Source organism: Myotis yumanensis, unplaced genomic scaffold (assembly GCF_028538775.1).
Source record: "Myotis yumanensis isolate MYYU_CA2020_CCGP unplaced genomic scaffold, mMyoYum1.0.hap1 SCAF_8, whole genome shotgun sequence".
Lineage (NCBI taxonomy): Eukaryota > Metazoa > Chordata > Mammalia > Chiroptera > Vespertilionidae > Myotis > Myotis yumanensis.
In genome coordinates, this window is record NW_027223759.1 from 10288278 (window position 1) to 10304625 (window position 16348).

The 16348-nt window shown below is 40.8% G+C and overlaps 1 protein-coding gene and 1 pseudogene across 2 annotated transcripts in view; both read left to right on the forward strand.

Moving 5' to 3' along the window:
* The window catches only part of BMPR2 (bone morphogenetic protein receptor type 2), a 120440-nt gene that overhangs the window by 52062 nt on the left and 52030 nt on the right, over positions 1–16348 (forward strand). For both annotated transcript variants that reach the window (XM_070421876.1, XM_070421875.1), the window contains exon 2: positions 15365–15535. In XM_070421876.1, the coding sequence (XP_070277977.1) occupies positions 15365–15535 (171 nt within the window). The remainder of the gene's footprint in view (positions 1–15364; positions 15536–16348) is intronic.
* LOC139015506 (large ribosomal subunit protein eL29-like) lies at positions 8586–9778 on the forward strand (annotated as a pseudogene).

The window sequence follows — 16348 nt, forward strand, 5'->3', positions numbered from 1 at the left end:
CCCGAGGGGTCCTGGATTGCAAGAGGGTGCAGGCTGGGCTGAGGGGGACCCCCCCCCCCCCCCAGGCCTCTAGTAACTTAATAAATATTTGACTGACTCTTTAGTAACTGATTGCCACTAAAGAGTCAGGCCCCAGGATGTATGTCTCTCAGAGGCTTGGGCCTAATTTATCTACGGTTTGCTGTTGCTCTAAATTAGGGGAGAACAATCTATCTCATCACTGTTTGGGAGAGCTTGGATTACCTGACATTTTATCAGCTCAGAGTTGTCGTTGAGTATGTGGGTTTTTGTTTGTTTTAATCAGCTTTTGGTTGCCTTTCTCTTTAGGTATGTATGCATGATGGAGTTAACATAGCCGGCTTGCTATCCTTAGAAAGATCTGCTTACAAGATTGGCCCTTGGCTGGCATCTGAGAAATTGGATTTTGGGAGCATTCCCACCATTTCATAACCGATAAGGGTTGTTTACTATGCCTGAACTGTTTGTACAAACAATATGATTTATTTTGAGCACCTCCTTTTCTTCCGAAAGTCTGGAACTTTTGTATGTGCTAGGCAGAGAAATGCCTACATAACCAGTCTCCCAATAAAAACTTGGGATGCCGAGTCTCTAATGAACTTTCTTAGTTAGACAACATTTTACATGTGTTGTCACAATTTAGTGCTGGATGAATTAAGTGCATTCTGTAGGGCTCCATCAAGAAAAGACTCTAGGAAGCTTGTACTTGGTTACCTCTGGACATAACCTCAAATGGCTTTTCCCTTTGCTGATTTTAGTTTGTTATTATTTTGCTGTAATAAATCATAGCTGTGAGCACAGTGATGTGCTGAGTCCTGTGGGTCTTCCCAGTGAATCACCAACTCTGGGCTGGTTTCAGGGACTCCTGACATAGCATAAAATTTAGAAACATCCCAAAGAAGCATCTTATGAAGACTGTAATCTTCTCACTCTACTCTCTCCTTGATATTACCAGAAGCAGAATGACGGTTTAACCTGTTGTAATCTGGATGTAGAAATATATACATTAAGGGACAGTTATTTCATTTTTGAAAGATTGGAAAATAAGGAACTTCCTTATTTGATTTATTATAGTTGAATTTAGAAATTTGAGTTTACACCACATTTTATATGGACATTTTTATTAGGTTAAGACACTTTGTAATTTTTGTAATAGAATTGTAGTGATACTTTGAAATCTCAATTGTGCTTGTCCTGAGAAATTTGTGTTCTAGGAAAGGGATACTATTGCTTCAGTTATTCAGTTATGCGTTCCATTACTGCAAAGTTCCTGTGTTGTATATTTTAGATAGTTTATTTTGACACTTAGATAAACAGAAGCCAAACACATGCATACCCAGAATTAGTCCCTGAACTTTGTTCCAGGGTAAAGATAAGGCATTTAGACTTCTCCAGTGCAGATAAATACATTATTGCTACTGAAAAATGAGTGTTATGTGATTCTTGGGTTGTTTATATAGACAGTGAAGGTCTTAAAAAATTCCTGCCAACAAAACTTAAGGAAAATTTATATTCATCCATAAAACCTGCTTTTAAGAGTATAGGTTAGGCACGAGATTCTGTAACTCAGTAAAACATTTCTCTATATAATTTGTTTACAACATGCATGAAAAATTCACCTGAACGATGTTGTCCTGTTCTTGTCCAGCTTTATATTATGTTTCTGCCTTTTAAAACATAGACTTAGTTAAGGTATAAATTGTATATGTCTAAGCTGTACAATTTGATAAATTTTTATAAGTTGTAATGCTTGTGAAAACCCCCACCACAGCCAGCATACAAAACATTTTCTTTCTTTTCTTTTTTTAATTAAAAAAAACCACGATTTGCCCTAACTGGTTTGGCTCAGTGGATAGGGCGTCGGCCTGCAGACTGAAAGATCCCAGGTTCGATTCCGGCCAAGGGCATGTACCTTGGTTGCGGGCACATCCCCAGTAGGAGGTGTGCAGGAGGCAACTGATGGATGTTACTCTCTCATCGATGTTTCTAACTCTCTATCCCTCTCCCTTCCTCTCTGTGAAAAATCAATAAAATATATTAAAAAAAAACACCACGATTTTACTTTTTTTTTTCAAGTATTATTCTAAATATGTGTTTTACAGACAAGGGTAAATATGGGTCATAAATGTACTATAGAAGAAAGTATTTTTATAGACATTGAAAATAATTTTTAAAAAGAAAACACTCATATTTATCTAGATGTGGCTATGTTACACAGGAAGATTTCAGCATCCAAAGTACAAAGACAAAATGACTGTGGCTTTTTTTGCCACACAAAATATTGACAGTCTCCCCTGTAGCCTACTCTTAATTGTTAGTTGGGATGCCAAATAGACAGCATACTGACCTCTAGGGCTCCATTGGACAGACAGGCTCAAACATCAGAATGAATTCAACTTATGAACAACCTGGCCTTGAACCCAACCAAATCCAGAGTCCAGCCAGAGGCCCATTAGAGATAAATACTAGTACAATTGTAGTGTCACTTTTTCAAGCAAAATATTTTTATCGTCCCTCAAAGATTGCACTTTGTAGTCTGTTTCCCCCCCTGCCCTAGCACCAGGCAACCACTGATGTGCTTTAGATTACTTTGTATTTTCTATAAATTGTATCATATGATATAGACTTCCGTGTAGTGTCTTGCATTCAGCACAGTGATACTGAGATTTATCCATCTTGTTGCATGTATCAGTAGTTGATTCCTTTTACTGCCCAGTAGTATTTTATAGATATATTTTGTTGAACCTGTCACCAATTTATGGGTACTTGAATTACTGGTATTCCATTTTGTGACTGTTGTAAATAAATCTATTGTATTAGTTTTTGCATGGACATAGAGTTTCATTTTGTTGGTGTGCCCTACCCTTTTTTATTTAAAAAATTAATGCCAGTAATCCTTTTTGTCCCTGGCAAAACAAGGGGAAGATAACACATCAATCATTCACTTATTCAATAAACATATATTAAATGCCAGGTATAATGAATGCAGTGTGCTGAAGACACAGTGGTGCACAAGAACTCAAGCTTTTTTCTCATAGAGCTCATAATTTGTTGAATAAGCCAGGCACATTATAAGTACTAAAAAGTGTGGAAATTGTGTGAAGTATAGGACGCTATGGAACATATGATAGATGTTCTACACTCCCTGGTCTGGGTTGATTAGGAAAAGAGTCTTTGAAGAAGAAATACTAATATAAATAGGAGTTAAGTACATAAAGCATTCTAGGTAAGAGGAAGAGAGTGCACGAAGGCTCCTAAGAGGAGTGAGGTATTCCGTCCATTAGATTTTCTTTTTTTTTAAAATATATTTTATTGATTTTTTACAGAGAGGAAGGGAGAGAGATAGAGAGCTAGAAACATCAATGAGAGAGAAACATCGATCAGCTGCCTCCTGCACATCTCCCACTGGGGAGGTGCCCGCAACCCAGGTACATGCCCTTGACTGGAATCGAACCTGGGACCCTTCAGTCCGCAGGCCGACGCTCTATCCACTGAGCCAAACCGGTTTCGGCTCGTCCATTAGATTTACTTTGTGGATGTGACTTTCAAAGAGTAAGCCTAGTTTATATTAAGAAGAATGTTTTATGGGGAATTTTTTCCATACAGCTTCAGGCTTTACTTTTGTGATATTTAAGACTTGTATAGTAGAATTAAATATTTGTATGACTGTATCTCTGAGGAAATTGGCATGTTGAATATATGTGGTAATAAGAAAGAAGTTGCTTTAGTCAGTTTGGCTCAGTGGATAGAGCATTGGCCTGCAGACTGAAGGGTCCTGGGTTCGATTCTGGTCAGGGGCACATACCTCAGTTGCAGGCTTCTCCCTGGCCTGGGCCCTGGTTGGGGCTCATGCAGAAGGCAACCAATCGATGTGTTTCTCTCACATCGATATTTCTCTCTGTTTTTCCCTCTCTCTTCCACTCTCCCTAAAAATCAATGGAAAAGATATCCCTGGGTGAGGATTTAAAAAAAAAAAAAAAAGAGGTTGATGTGAGGAAGAGATAAAGAGAGATGGATGGAGTGTGAGAAGGATAAAGTATATGGTTGGATATTTTGGTCTCTTATCTATCACTGATTATTACAACAGAAAGGATGCTCAATTTCACTAGTTATAAGGGAAATGCACATCAAAACCATAATGATATACCATCTCACATCTGTTAAAATGGCTATTATCAGTAAGATAATAAGAAATAATAAGTGTTGGAGAGAATGTGGAGGGAGAAAGGGGAACCCCCTTGTACATTGCTGGTGGGAATATAAATTGGTGTAGCCTCTATAGAAAACAGTATGGAGGTTCCTCAAAAAATTAAATATAGAGTTACCATATGATCTAGTGATTTCTTTTCTGGATATCTACCCCAAAATTTGAAAACACTTATTTGTAAAGGTATTTATACCCCTTTGTTCATTGCAGTTTTATTCACAATAGCCAAGACATAAAAATACCCTAAGTGTCCTTCAACTGATGATGATTGGATAAAGAAGTGGTATTTTTTTTTTTTTTTTAGCATTTTATTTTATTTTATTGATTTTTTACAGAGAGGAAGGGGGAGAGAGATAGAGAGTTAGAAACATCGATGAGAGAGAAACATCGACCAGCTGCCTCCTGCACATCTCCTACTGGGGATGTGCCCGCAACCCAGGTACATGCCCTTGACCGGAATCGAACCTGGGACCTTTCAGTCCGCAGGCTGACGCTCTATCCACTGAGCCAAACCGGTTTCGGCAAGAAGTGGTATTTTTATACAATGGAATACTAACCCATAAAAAAGATGAAATACTCCCATTTTCAACAACATGGATGGATCTCATCTCAGATATTTAATGACATATTTAGATGGTATTTATTTTGCTACATTTTACTTTGCTTACATATAAGGAATATTACATGAATAATTCTTTAACCCAAGATTCCATAGCAAAGCCAGTTTCTCCCAGTACTAGAAGTTCTTGATCTGAGGAAGTTAAAGAGTTTGTATGTTTTGTAAATGGACAAATGTATATGATGGGACACAATGTATTTTGTTTGTAGAGAACATGGTCTTAATGTCAAATTGCTTTTTGTGGACGTCATACTTTATTTTTCAAGGAAATTATTCTTATTTTAAATAAACAAAATTTCTGTTAAAATAGAAATATACACAGATGTTTATAGCAGTTTTATTTCTAATAGCCCCAAACTGGAAAATACCCAAATGACCTTGAAAGGGTGAAAAGTTAAACAGATTGTGGTACAACCATACCATGAATATTACTCCATGAAAATTAATGAACTATTCATACATACAACAACTTGGATGAACCTCCAGGAAATTTTGCTTGGTGAAAAAAGCCAATCTCGCCGAAACCGATTTGGCTCAGTGGATAGAGCATTGGCCTGGGGACTGAAGGGTCCCGGGTTCGATTCTGGTCAAGGGCATGTACTTGGGTTGCGGGCACATCCCCAGTGGGAGATGTGCAGGAGGCAGCTGATTGATGTTTCTCTCTCATCGATGTTTCTAACTCTCTATCTCTCTCCTTTCCTCTCTGTAAAAAATCAATAAAATATATTAAAGAAAAAAAAGAAAAAAAAAGAAAAAAGCCAATCTCAAATAGATATGTATTGAATGATTTCATTTTTGTAACAATCATGAAATAACATAATTATCCAGTTGGAGAACAAATTGGTGGTTGCTCTTGGTTAGGAATGGGATGAAGAGATGGTGACTATAAAGTTTTAACATAAGGGAGTCGTGATAATACAGTTAAGTATTTTGATTGTAATAATATGTGACAATTGCATATATTTACACTCACATACACAGATGAGTGCTTGTATAAAGTGAAATCTGGATAAGCTCAATGGATTGTGCTAATGTCAATTTCATGATTTTGATACTGTACAGTTACTGTGTCAGATGTTCACACTGAGGAGAGATGCATTGGACTTTTGTCAGGATCTATTTCATTTAAACTACCTATGAATTTGTAGATATTTCAAAATGAAAAAAATTGGATGTAAAAGTAAGTAATTCAAGGACACCTTTGATTTTGATATATATATATATATATAAAATACATGACTATATTTTCATGAAAATTCAAGTAATGTAAGCTTACTTGGTAAAAAGGGGAAAGAGCAAATAATTAACATTTTCAGAATAAGCATTTTTTTCTTCTCTCATAAAAGGAAATAAGTATTTTTCATTATATGCATAATACTTATTACAGATTTATGTCTATACTGACAGTTAACTGATACAGACATGATCAAATTATGCTATACCTTTACACTCTACTTTCTTGTGGTAGTGTTGTAGCATGGAGTGGGAAATTCAAGACAGCTGAGTATTCTAGACATGTTGCATCTGTTCCTGGGAATTAAATGCTGCATATGGTTAGCAAATACTGATTCAGTAAGCATATGTAAACAAAAAATGATTACTTTATTCTCAGTAATTTGGCTAGATATGAGAGGGAAAATAATATTGCCTCTACATTCATACTACATTTACTGTTTCATTTATTGTAGTATGGTAGAAGGATGAGATGATTATTGCTTAGATTTTGGTAACATTTGAATGGGAATGGGCTATTGAGTACAATATATGTAGATATGTAAACTGTCTGCTCATAACAATGTTGGAGATTAGTGCTATACAAAATGAGTTAAATAAACCCGATCTTGCTCTTGGAACAAATGAAGTCAGCCTCTGGCTTGGTTGGGGAGGCACACAGGTTAACAGATAAAATATAATGCTGAGACATATATGAGTTAAGTTTTGGGAATGCAGAGCACATCATTTAATAGTCTATAGACTTCACTGAAGAGCAGGGAAAATGGCATTTGGATAGTGGGAACATTATAGTAGGTCAGGAAAGGCCTTGCCATATTATGTGGTGGGAACTGAGTATAAAGAAGTGAGATGAATGGCAAAAGGTAGGTTACCCATTAAGACTGTAGGCACAGGGACAAAGACCCACAGTATTTGTGGCGGTCCATGAAAATATTTTCTTTTCTTTTAAAGTCAGAAGGAAAAAATGGACTTTTAGGTTGAAGAAAATGTTGTAGTATATAATACTAATACGTTCTCTTTATACCAATGCATTTATAAAATATAATTTTTTTAAAATATAATTTTCAATAGTTTTTATGGAGAAAGGGACTTATGAAAACAGAAGTTCCCAGGCCTCTAAAGTGATCAAGCAGCTCTGTTGGATATCCTCTTATATAATAAAGAGCTAATTTGTAATTAGACCGAACAGCAGACAACTGTCTGGACGACACTGGGGCTGCGAGGCAGCCAGGGTTGTGAGGTCTGAGCCCCTTGCACGAATTTCGTGCATTGGGCCTCTAGTATATCATAAAGGACCCTATATGCACACATAGTGTTTGGATTTAATTCTAGGAGCATCAGGGAGCTAACAGATTTTTAGCATCATCAGATCAGCTCTGTTTTTTATGATGATGCCTCTATCAGCAGTTTGGATGAGATTCTTTTTAGTTTAATGTAGTTATGTTAATCAAAATTGTTTTAATACTTATTATAACCAAATACCACCTGTTTAAAATGAGAGCAATTAAAAAAAAATCCATCTCTAATCAGTATACCTGGTTAAGGATGTCCCTTAAAAGAGCTAATCGACCATACTTGACTGAATAAAAGTTGTCTAGCTGTTAACAAATTTAGAACACTGACTTGTAAATGATCAGGTCTCTGTATGTGATCTGTGACAAAATAATGCTAGGCTATACTGTTTCTTGTACTCTTTGTTTCATCCCTACTTTTCCTACATTATTTATGAAGAATTCAAAACTTTGTACAGAGATATTGCTAGGACTCATTCCACAAAGAGCATTTAAAAAGCTACAAACACTGTTTTACAAAATAAACTTTCTTTGTTTTGACCAGGGCAGTTTAGTTAGAATTCTTGCTAGAATACCTTTATATTGTATAAGAATTTGCTGAATCATAATTTGGAAAGTTACTCTTAAAATATCACATTATAATTGACTTGTACTAATGTCACTATCATAAAATAATTCCTGAAAAGTAGGCTCAAGTTATTTTAAGAAAAAAATTATTTAGTGAAAACTGAGGGATATTAAAGATATAATTTAGTCCCTTCCAATTGTATCTCTATTGCTTTGATAATCAATTCAGCTTAGTTGGGGGCGGAGCAGGGGAGAGGGAAACACAGGGGAGATTGGATTTGTTTATTTTTGTCTTTTTTTATAAGGAGGAATTTTAGGTTTCAATCATCAAATTATTTAATAAGTAGAGGTCCGATGCACAAAATTCGTGCAAGGGCTCGGCCTTGACTGCCGCCGCGGCAGCCAGTCCTCTGCCTTGGTCCCTGCCCACCGCAGCGGCTGCCTCGGCCCTTGCAGCCCAGGCTTTGTCTGGAAGGATGTCCGAAAGGACGTCCGGTCTAATTAGCATATTATGCTTTTATTATTATAGATGTCACTAAAAAGTTTTGATGTATTCTGGCCTTTAGCTACTTTTCAGTTGTAAAGGAGATCCAGGAAGAGCAAAAATTTTCATTTTGTATCTATTCTTTCACAAGGATATACATTTTCTTTTTCTTTTTAAATTAAACGAGGCACTTATTTATGTATGATCTTTATACTTCCAAGTACAGTTAGATTCATTAACTCAGTAGTCAACGCAAAGTTCTAGTCAAAATGGATAACAGAAAAAGAGAAGGGAAAAAAGGGATATTTTGGTTGTGGAAAACAAGAGATATTGAGTTCAGAAGTTTATTCTGTCCTTTCTAACAATCAAGACAAAAAGGGAAAACGAGTGGGTTATATAGCTTCACTATCTGGTATTAGGTAAGAAGCATTTAACTTAAGAAATGGAGTGGGGAGTAGTACCTTCCGGCCTGGATGACCGTATTTCCCGTGCTGTACCACGGCCTCCTCTTTCTCTTCCGGTCCCTGGGGGTCTGCGGGCTTTGGTGCAGAGATGGCCAAGTCCAAGAACCACACCACGCTCAAGCAGTCCTGAAAATGGCACAGAAACGGCATCAAGAAACCCCACCACAAAGATACGAATCTCTTAAGGGAGTAGACCCCAAGTTCCTAAGGAACATGGCGCTTTGCCAAGAAGCACAAGAAGGGCCTGAAGAAGATGCAAGCCAACAAGGCCATGAGCGCACGCTGAGGCCATCAGGCCTGGTCAAGCCCAAGGAGGTCAGGCCCAATATTTCAAAGGGCAGCAGCTGCGAGCTCAGTCGACCTGCCTACATCGCTCACCCCAAACTTGGGAAACGTGCTTGTGCCCGCATTGCCATGGGGCTCAGGCTCTGCCGGCCAAAGGCCAAGGCCGAAACCAAGCCCCAGGCTGCGGATGCAGCTGCAGCTCAGGCTCCCAAAGGGGCTCAGGCTCCTACCCCGCAAAGTGTCCAGGCTCTCGCTCCCAAAGGTGCCCAGGCCCCCACGAAGGCTGCACAGTAGAAGCCTCTGACTGCCAATGTGAGGACAGAAGGACTGGTGGGCTCCCTGGGCTGCTGACTGCATGGAGCTGGTGTCCTCCTGTGCTATTTGTACAAATAAACCTGAGGCAGGATCTGTCAAAAAAGAAAAGAAAAGAAATGGAGTAGGACAGGGAAAAGAAATTATGCCTCATAGGCATGTTTTTTCACATTACAGAGTTTATGTTTGTAGTTTGAATCTTTTAAGTATGAATTTGTGTTACATGTACTTTGTATGTAGAAATATTTTTAATTTTTATAATTTGGTAAAGTTTGCAAATTAGGGGATAATCTAAGGAAATACTGGTATTTAATGTATAAGAGAATCTAAAATATAATTAAGATTGTCATTAAAGGAATTTGAATATGTGAGTACATGTGGTAAAAATATGGTAGAATTATAATTAGGTTCATACCTTAGAGTTATTTTTTACTATATTTTCTGGACATTTAGTTGATATTAATAAATATCTTCTAGAAGATTGCCTGAAGTGGTTTTAAATTGTTGAAATCAAGTCACATTTATTTTTCAGTAATTATCATCTGATTACTAAATTTAGTAATTATTGTCTGTGTCCAAAAAGACCATTATAAGGTACTTGAGAACTCTGTATTATCTACTTGTGAATACCCTAGTGCTCTAGCTCAACACTTTGAAGGTGCTTTCTGTTGTGATATGACAGGGCTAGGAGTCTAAATTGGCTTGGGCACACAGTTGTTGGCTTTTTCATTCCTTCTCCAGAGTTTGGTCCTTAGTTTTGTGGGTTCAGAAACGTTTTAATGAATCATCTCCAGTGCTCAGGTGCTAGTGAATTAAGCCACACTAAATAAGATACACCCAAAATTAAGAAATAAATCAGAAGCCCATGAGGAATATATTGGCCAAGTGTAATAGTTCTGGCTAGTTAAACACATTAGGAAAGTCTACTTTAAGAAACCAAATAAAGATCAGCTGTTGCTTTTGAAAACCTTTTACTTCTTTGGTATTCTCAGTAATGTTGGTAAATATTTGTTAGCTGATGAATTATGTGGCAAATGTTCTCTTGAAATTAGCTAAATTAGATTATGTTTATGGAAAAAGATTGATTGGTATTGAAACTAAATTGGGTTGTCGCTTCAGTATAAGTGATTATTGAGCATTTCTTCTTCTGGCTATCATATTGATATTTTTAATAACAGAAAGTCATTTTCTTTTGATCACTAGTAGCCATAGCTTTTTAAAACATACATTTTTTTTTTATTGATTTCAGAGAGGAAGGGAGAGAGAGAGAGAGAGAGAGAGAGAGATAGAAACATCAATGATGAGAGAATCATTGATGGGCTGCCTCCTGCATGACCCCTACTAGGGATCTAGGCTGCAATCCCGGCATGTGCCCTTGATCAAAATCGAACCCGGGACCCTTCAGTCCACAGGCCAACACTATACTGGTATCTACTGAGCCAAACCGGCTTGGGCAGTAGCCATAGTTTTTAAAAACAAATATATTAAGATATAATTTATATAACATGAAATTCACTCATTTTAGGTGAACAACGACTTTTTGTAAATTTATTTCTTTAGTTATTTTTAAATACGTGTTTTGTTGATTTTGGGGGAGGAAGGGAGAGGAAGAGAGATAGAAACATCAATGATGAGAGAATCATTGATCGGCTGCCTCCTGCACACCCCACACTGGGGATTGAGTCTGCAACAGGGCATGTGCTCTGACTGGGAATCAAACTGACCTCTTGGTTCATAGGTCAATGCTCAACCACTGAGCCATGCCAGCCAGGCACTTTTTGTAAATTTATAGAGTTGTGCAACCATTACTACAGTCTAATTTTAGAACATTTTCATCTCCCCCAAAGGAAATCATATATCCATTTGTAGTCACTCTTCTCATCCTTAGTTTACCATGTCTAATGATGCATATTTAGCTTCCCGTAGCTGACTGTAAAATATGAGAAAAGTGAATACTATATTTCCTGAATTTTTTTATTTTATTTTTATTTTATTTTATTTTTTATTTTATTTTTATTTTTTTTAATATTTTAATAATTTTTATTTCTTAAAGTATTACAAAGAGTATTACATATGTCTCCTTTTTTCCCCCCCTTGATATTCCCCCGGCCCCTACCCCCCGCACCCCCCGCCCCGTGTCTTGTGTCCATTGGTTAATCTTATATGCATGCATATAAGTCCTTCAGTTGGTCTCTTAATCCCCCCCCCCCCCCCAACCCTCCCCAGGCTTCCCACTGTAGTTTAACATTCTGTTCAATGTTGCTCTGCTTCTGTATCTACCCCTGTTCATCAGTCCATACTGGTCCCCTTTATTTGTCCCAACCTCACTGGAGTAGTCTCAACCTCACCAGGGCCGTTTCAACCTCACCGGGGCCGTCCCTACCTCACGGGGGCCGTTTCAACCTCACCGGGGTCGTCCCTACCTCACGGGGGCCGTTTCAACCTCACCGGGGTCGTCCCTACCACACCGGGGCCGTTTCAACCTGACCGGGGTTGTCCCTACCACACCGGGGCCGTTTCGACCTGACTGGGGTCGTCCCTACCTCACGGGGACCGTTTCAAACTCACCGGGGTCGTCCCTACCTCACGGGGGCCGTTTCAACCTCACCGGGGTTGTCCCTACCACACCGGGGCCGTTTCGACCTGACCAGGGTCGTCCCTACCTCACGGGGGCCGTTTCAACCTCACCGGGGTCGTCCCTACCACACCGGGGTCGTCCCTACCACACCGGGGCCGTTTCAACCTGACCGGGGTTGTCCCTACCACACCGGGGCCGTTTCGACCTGACTGGGGTTGTCCCTACCTCATGGGGGCCGTTTCAACCTCACCGGGGTCGTCCCTACCTCACGGGGGCCGTTTCAACCTGACCGGGGTTGTCCCTACCACACCGGGGCCGTTTCGACCTGACCGGGGTTGTCCCTACCAGACTGGGGTCGTCCCTACCTCACGGGGGCTGTTTCAACCTCACCGGGGTCGTCCCTACCTCACGGGGGCCGTTTCAACCTCACCGGGGTCGTCCCTACCTCACGGGGGCCGTTTCAACCTGACCGGGGTTGTCCCTACCACACCGGGGCTGTTTCAACCTGACCGGGGTTGTCCCTACCACACCGGGGTCATTTCGACCTGACTGGGGTCGTCCCTACCTCACGGGGGCTGTTTCAACCTGACCGGGGTTGTCCCTACCACACCGGGGCCGTTTCAACCTCACCGGGGCCATCCCAGCCTTACCGGGGAAACAGGAAGTTTGGCCCTCTGTCCCCTGCCGGCGGCTCCCCACCAGACAAAATCTCCAGGCGTTCCTGGTGGTTGAACATCCAGCACTCCTGCCCTCCACCAAGTGCACAGACTGCCTGTCTGCTGTCCCCCAGCGCCCCACAAGAGACTGGGACCAGTGGGCATGTTTGTGCGCTTGCTGGTACAGCAGTTCCACAGTGCCGGCCGAGTCAGGCCCAGCCCTGGCCGGCCCCGGACCCGACTCTGCCCCCCGATTGCGTCCCTCCCAGATGCAAGGAGCTGAAATCTGCAGCCTGCTGGGATGGGCTCTGTACTTGGTGCCTCTGCACATCCTACTCAGTCTCAATGCGCTTCTTTCTATGCGAGGAGTTGAAATCTGCAGTTTGTTGGGTTGGGCTCTGTACTTGGTGTCACATCCTACTCAGTCTCAATGTTCTTTCTCTCCTTCCAGTTGTAGAGCTTCCACTGGGCCAACTTTCCCATGGTTCTGTATGATAGGTGTTTGTCTGATATTTGGTAGTTTCGATGTTGTTGTGTGAGGTAGCACGCACAGGTCTCTTCCTTATGCCGCCATCCTGGTTCTCCTGGGTCTGCTTCTTGAGTGTGTCTCCCATGGCTGTGAGCAGTTGAAGTCTGCAATTTGTTGGGATAGGCTGCAAAAGCGCAGGTGGGTCTTTTTGTGCATCTGGCACAGCTTGGATGGGGATGTAAATTGATTAGGGCTGAGACTCAGGGAGTCGCCCTGGCGGAGCAAATAGCACTGGCTGAGTCTCCGCGGCCCCTTGAATCTCTGCCAGGGCTTTGTGTCCCCCAGTGCCAGCGAGCAGCTGTGCAACAGAGTCTCCCTCGCTTTCTAATGGCTGCAAGGCCGTGCTGCCTCTCCCGGTAGGGTCTGGTGCCTCATGATCCCGCCTGAACCAGCTCAGTGGATTTGAAAGTTTGCAGTAGCAAAGGCGTTTCTACTTGTGAGTCTGGCACAGCCCAGATGGGATTGTAAATTGCGTAGGGCGGGGTCACAGGGAGTCGCCGGGGCGGAGACTCAGCGGCCCCTTGCCTATCCAGGACTCCAGGACTTTGTGTCCCCCAGTGCCGGCGAGCAGCCGAGCGCCAGAGCCTCCCTCGCTTTCTGACCGCTGGAAGGCCGTGCCGTCTCTCGCCTTGGGACCTGGGGCCTCAGAGACCCGCCCGAACCAGCTCAGTGGATTTGAGAGTTTGTAAAAGCACAGTCATTCCCTCTTGTGCCTCTGGCACAGCCCTGAGGGTAGGGCGGGGTCACAGGGAGTCGCCAGCGTGGAGGAAATAGCGATGGCGGCGTCTCCGCGCCCCTCGCCTCCCCGGGACACCAGGACTTCTTGTCCCTCAGTGCCGGCGAGCAGCCGCGTGTCAGAGCTTCCCTCGCTCTCCGACCACTGCAAGGCAGTGGCCGCCTCTCCCTGTGGGATCTGGGGCCTCAGAGACCCGCCCCGAGCAAGCCCAGAGGATTCGAGGGTTCGTAAAAAACCGAGAATCCATTTGCAGCCCGAGTGGCGTGTGACTGCGTACCTCTGGTTTTGGTGCCTCCGTAGCTCCCACTCAGTCTCACTGCGCTTCTTTCTTTTCCTCCAGTTGTAGATCTCCCACTGGGCCAACTTCCCCATGGTTCTGAGTGGCGGTTGTTTACTTCATAGTTGATAGTTTCAATGATGCTGTGAGAGAGCAGCACATACAGGTCCGCTCCCTACGCCGCCATCTTGGTTCTCCTCGAGAAAAGTGAATACTATAGAATTTCCCAAAATTATTTAGCCCTCTTGGCTGGTTCATTTGTTTGTTTTAGAGGTTTGATAATTCAGAGCATGGACATTTTTTGTTGATGTTAATTCTCACTGGAGGATATTTTTTCCATTGATTTTTTTTTAAGAGGGTGGAAGGCGGGGTGGGGGAGAGAGGAGAGAGAGAGAGAGAGGAAAAAGGGGGGGGGGACATCGATGTGAGATACATCTATTGGTTGCCTGCAGCATGTACCCCGACCAGGGTGGATGTGCCTTTGACCAGGAATCGAACCCGAGATCCTCTGATGCACAGTCCAGCACTCTAACCACAGAGCCACACTGGCCAGAGCTAGAGCATGGACATTTTTAAAAAATATATTTTTATTGATTTCAGCGAGGAAGGGCGAGGGGGAGAGAGAGAGAGAAACATCAATGATGAGAGAGAATCATTGATTGGCCACCTCCTGCACACCCCCTACTGGGGATCGAACCTGCAACCCAGGCACCTGCCCTTGACTGGAATCGAACCCGGGACACCTCAGTCCGCAGGTTGATGCTCTATCCACTGAGCCAAACCAGCTAGGGCCATGGACATTTTTGGATATTTCTTTATTCAGACACAAATTATTTAATAGGAGAAAGTGGTAATAATTTGTGTAAGAGTGGAGTTGCTTTTGGGAAATGAATTTTCAAGTTTGCTTCTTGTTTGGAGGTTACAAATTAATTAATGGAAAGAGAGAAGTAATTGAATAAATATGAAACTACAAATTTATTCAACCCTTGTTAGGAATTTAGTAGGAAACTTTACAATGCCTTTTAAAAAGACTTAAGATTTTACATAATAATGTTTTGCAAATTTTACCATAAAATTAATGACATTCTTTTATTTTCTTTAATTTAGCTTCTCAGAATCAAGAACGTCTATGTGCATTTAAAGATCCATATCAACAAGACCTTGGGATAGGCGAGAGTCGAATCTCTCATGAAAATGGAACCATATTATGCTCAAAAGGTAGCACCTGCTATGGACTCTGGGAGAAGTCAAAAGGGGACATCAATCTCGTAAAACAAGGCAAGTACTACTTTTCTTACCTGAAATAACTTTGTGTTTCATAAAATTGAAGTTTATCTGAAAAGCATGGAGGTAGGTTAAAACCCTCTCCTGGAAAACAGTAATTTAGAAGAATATATCCATGTATATATATTCACTCACAAAGCCCAAATTTATAAATGGAATTGATTTTTAGGTGATTTAAATAATATCTTTCTTATTATAATAGCCTTATTGTATGAAATTTAGAAAATACAGAAAGCTAAGAAAAACAAACATGTACAATTTCATACTCCTAAGAATTTTTTTAATTCTACTAATTTATTCTATTAGGTGTGTTTCCTGTGTCCCTCTATGTTTACATGTGTGTGTACTTTTTGTTACCCAAAGTTAGGATAAACTATAAATAATTTCACACCAATTATATATTTTTAAAAATTTTTATTGATTGATTTGGGAGAGTTATATATCATGAATGTTTCACCAAGACTGTGAGTGTGTGTGTGTGTATGTGTATATATAAAGCATTTTTAACCTCTGCACAATATTTCATTGTATTCACATATGGCAATTTACTTACACATTACGCTGTTGGTCATTGTGTTGTTTTCTGATTTTCACTATAATACATACTACTTCAGTGAACATCTTTGAACATAAATCTTTGATCTTATCTAATTATTTCTTTGGAATCGATACCTCAAAGTAGAATTAATTAGATTTTAAAACATGAATATTTTAAAGGCTGTTCAGAAAAATTGCCATCTGGTTTTCCAGAAATGCTATATACATTTACATTCCCTCCAACAGTGTGTGAGAGTGTTATTGATTCCT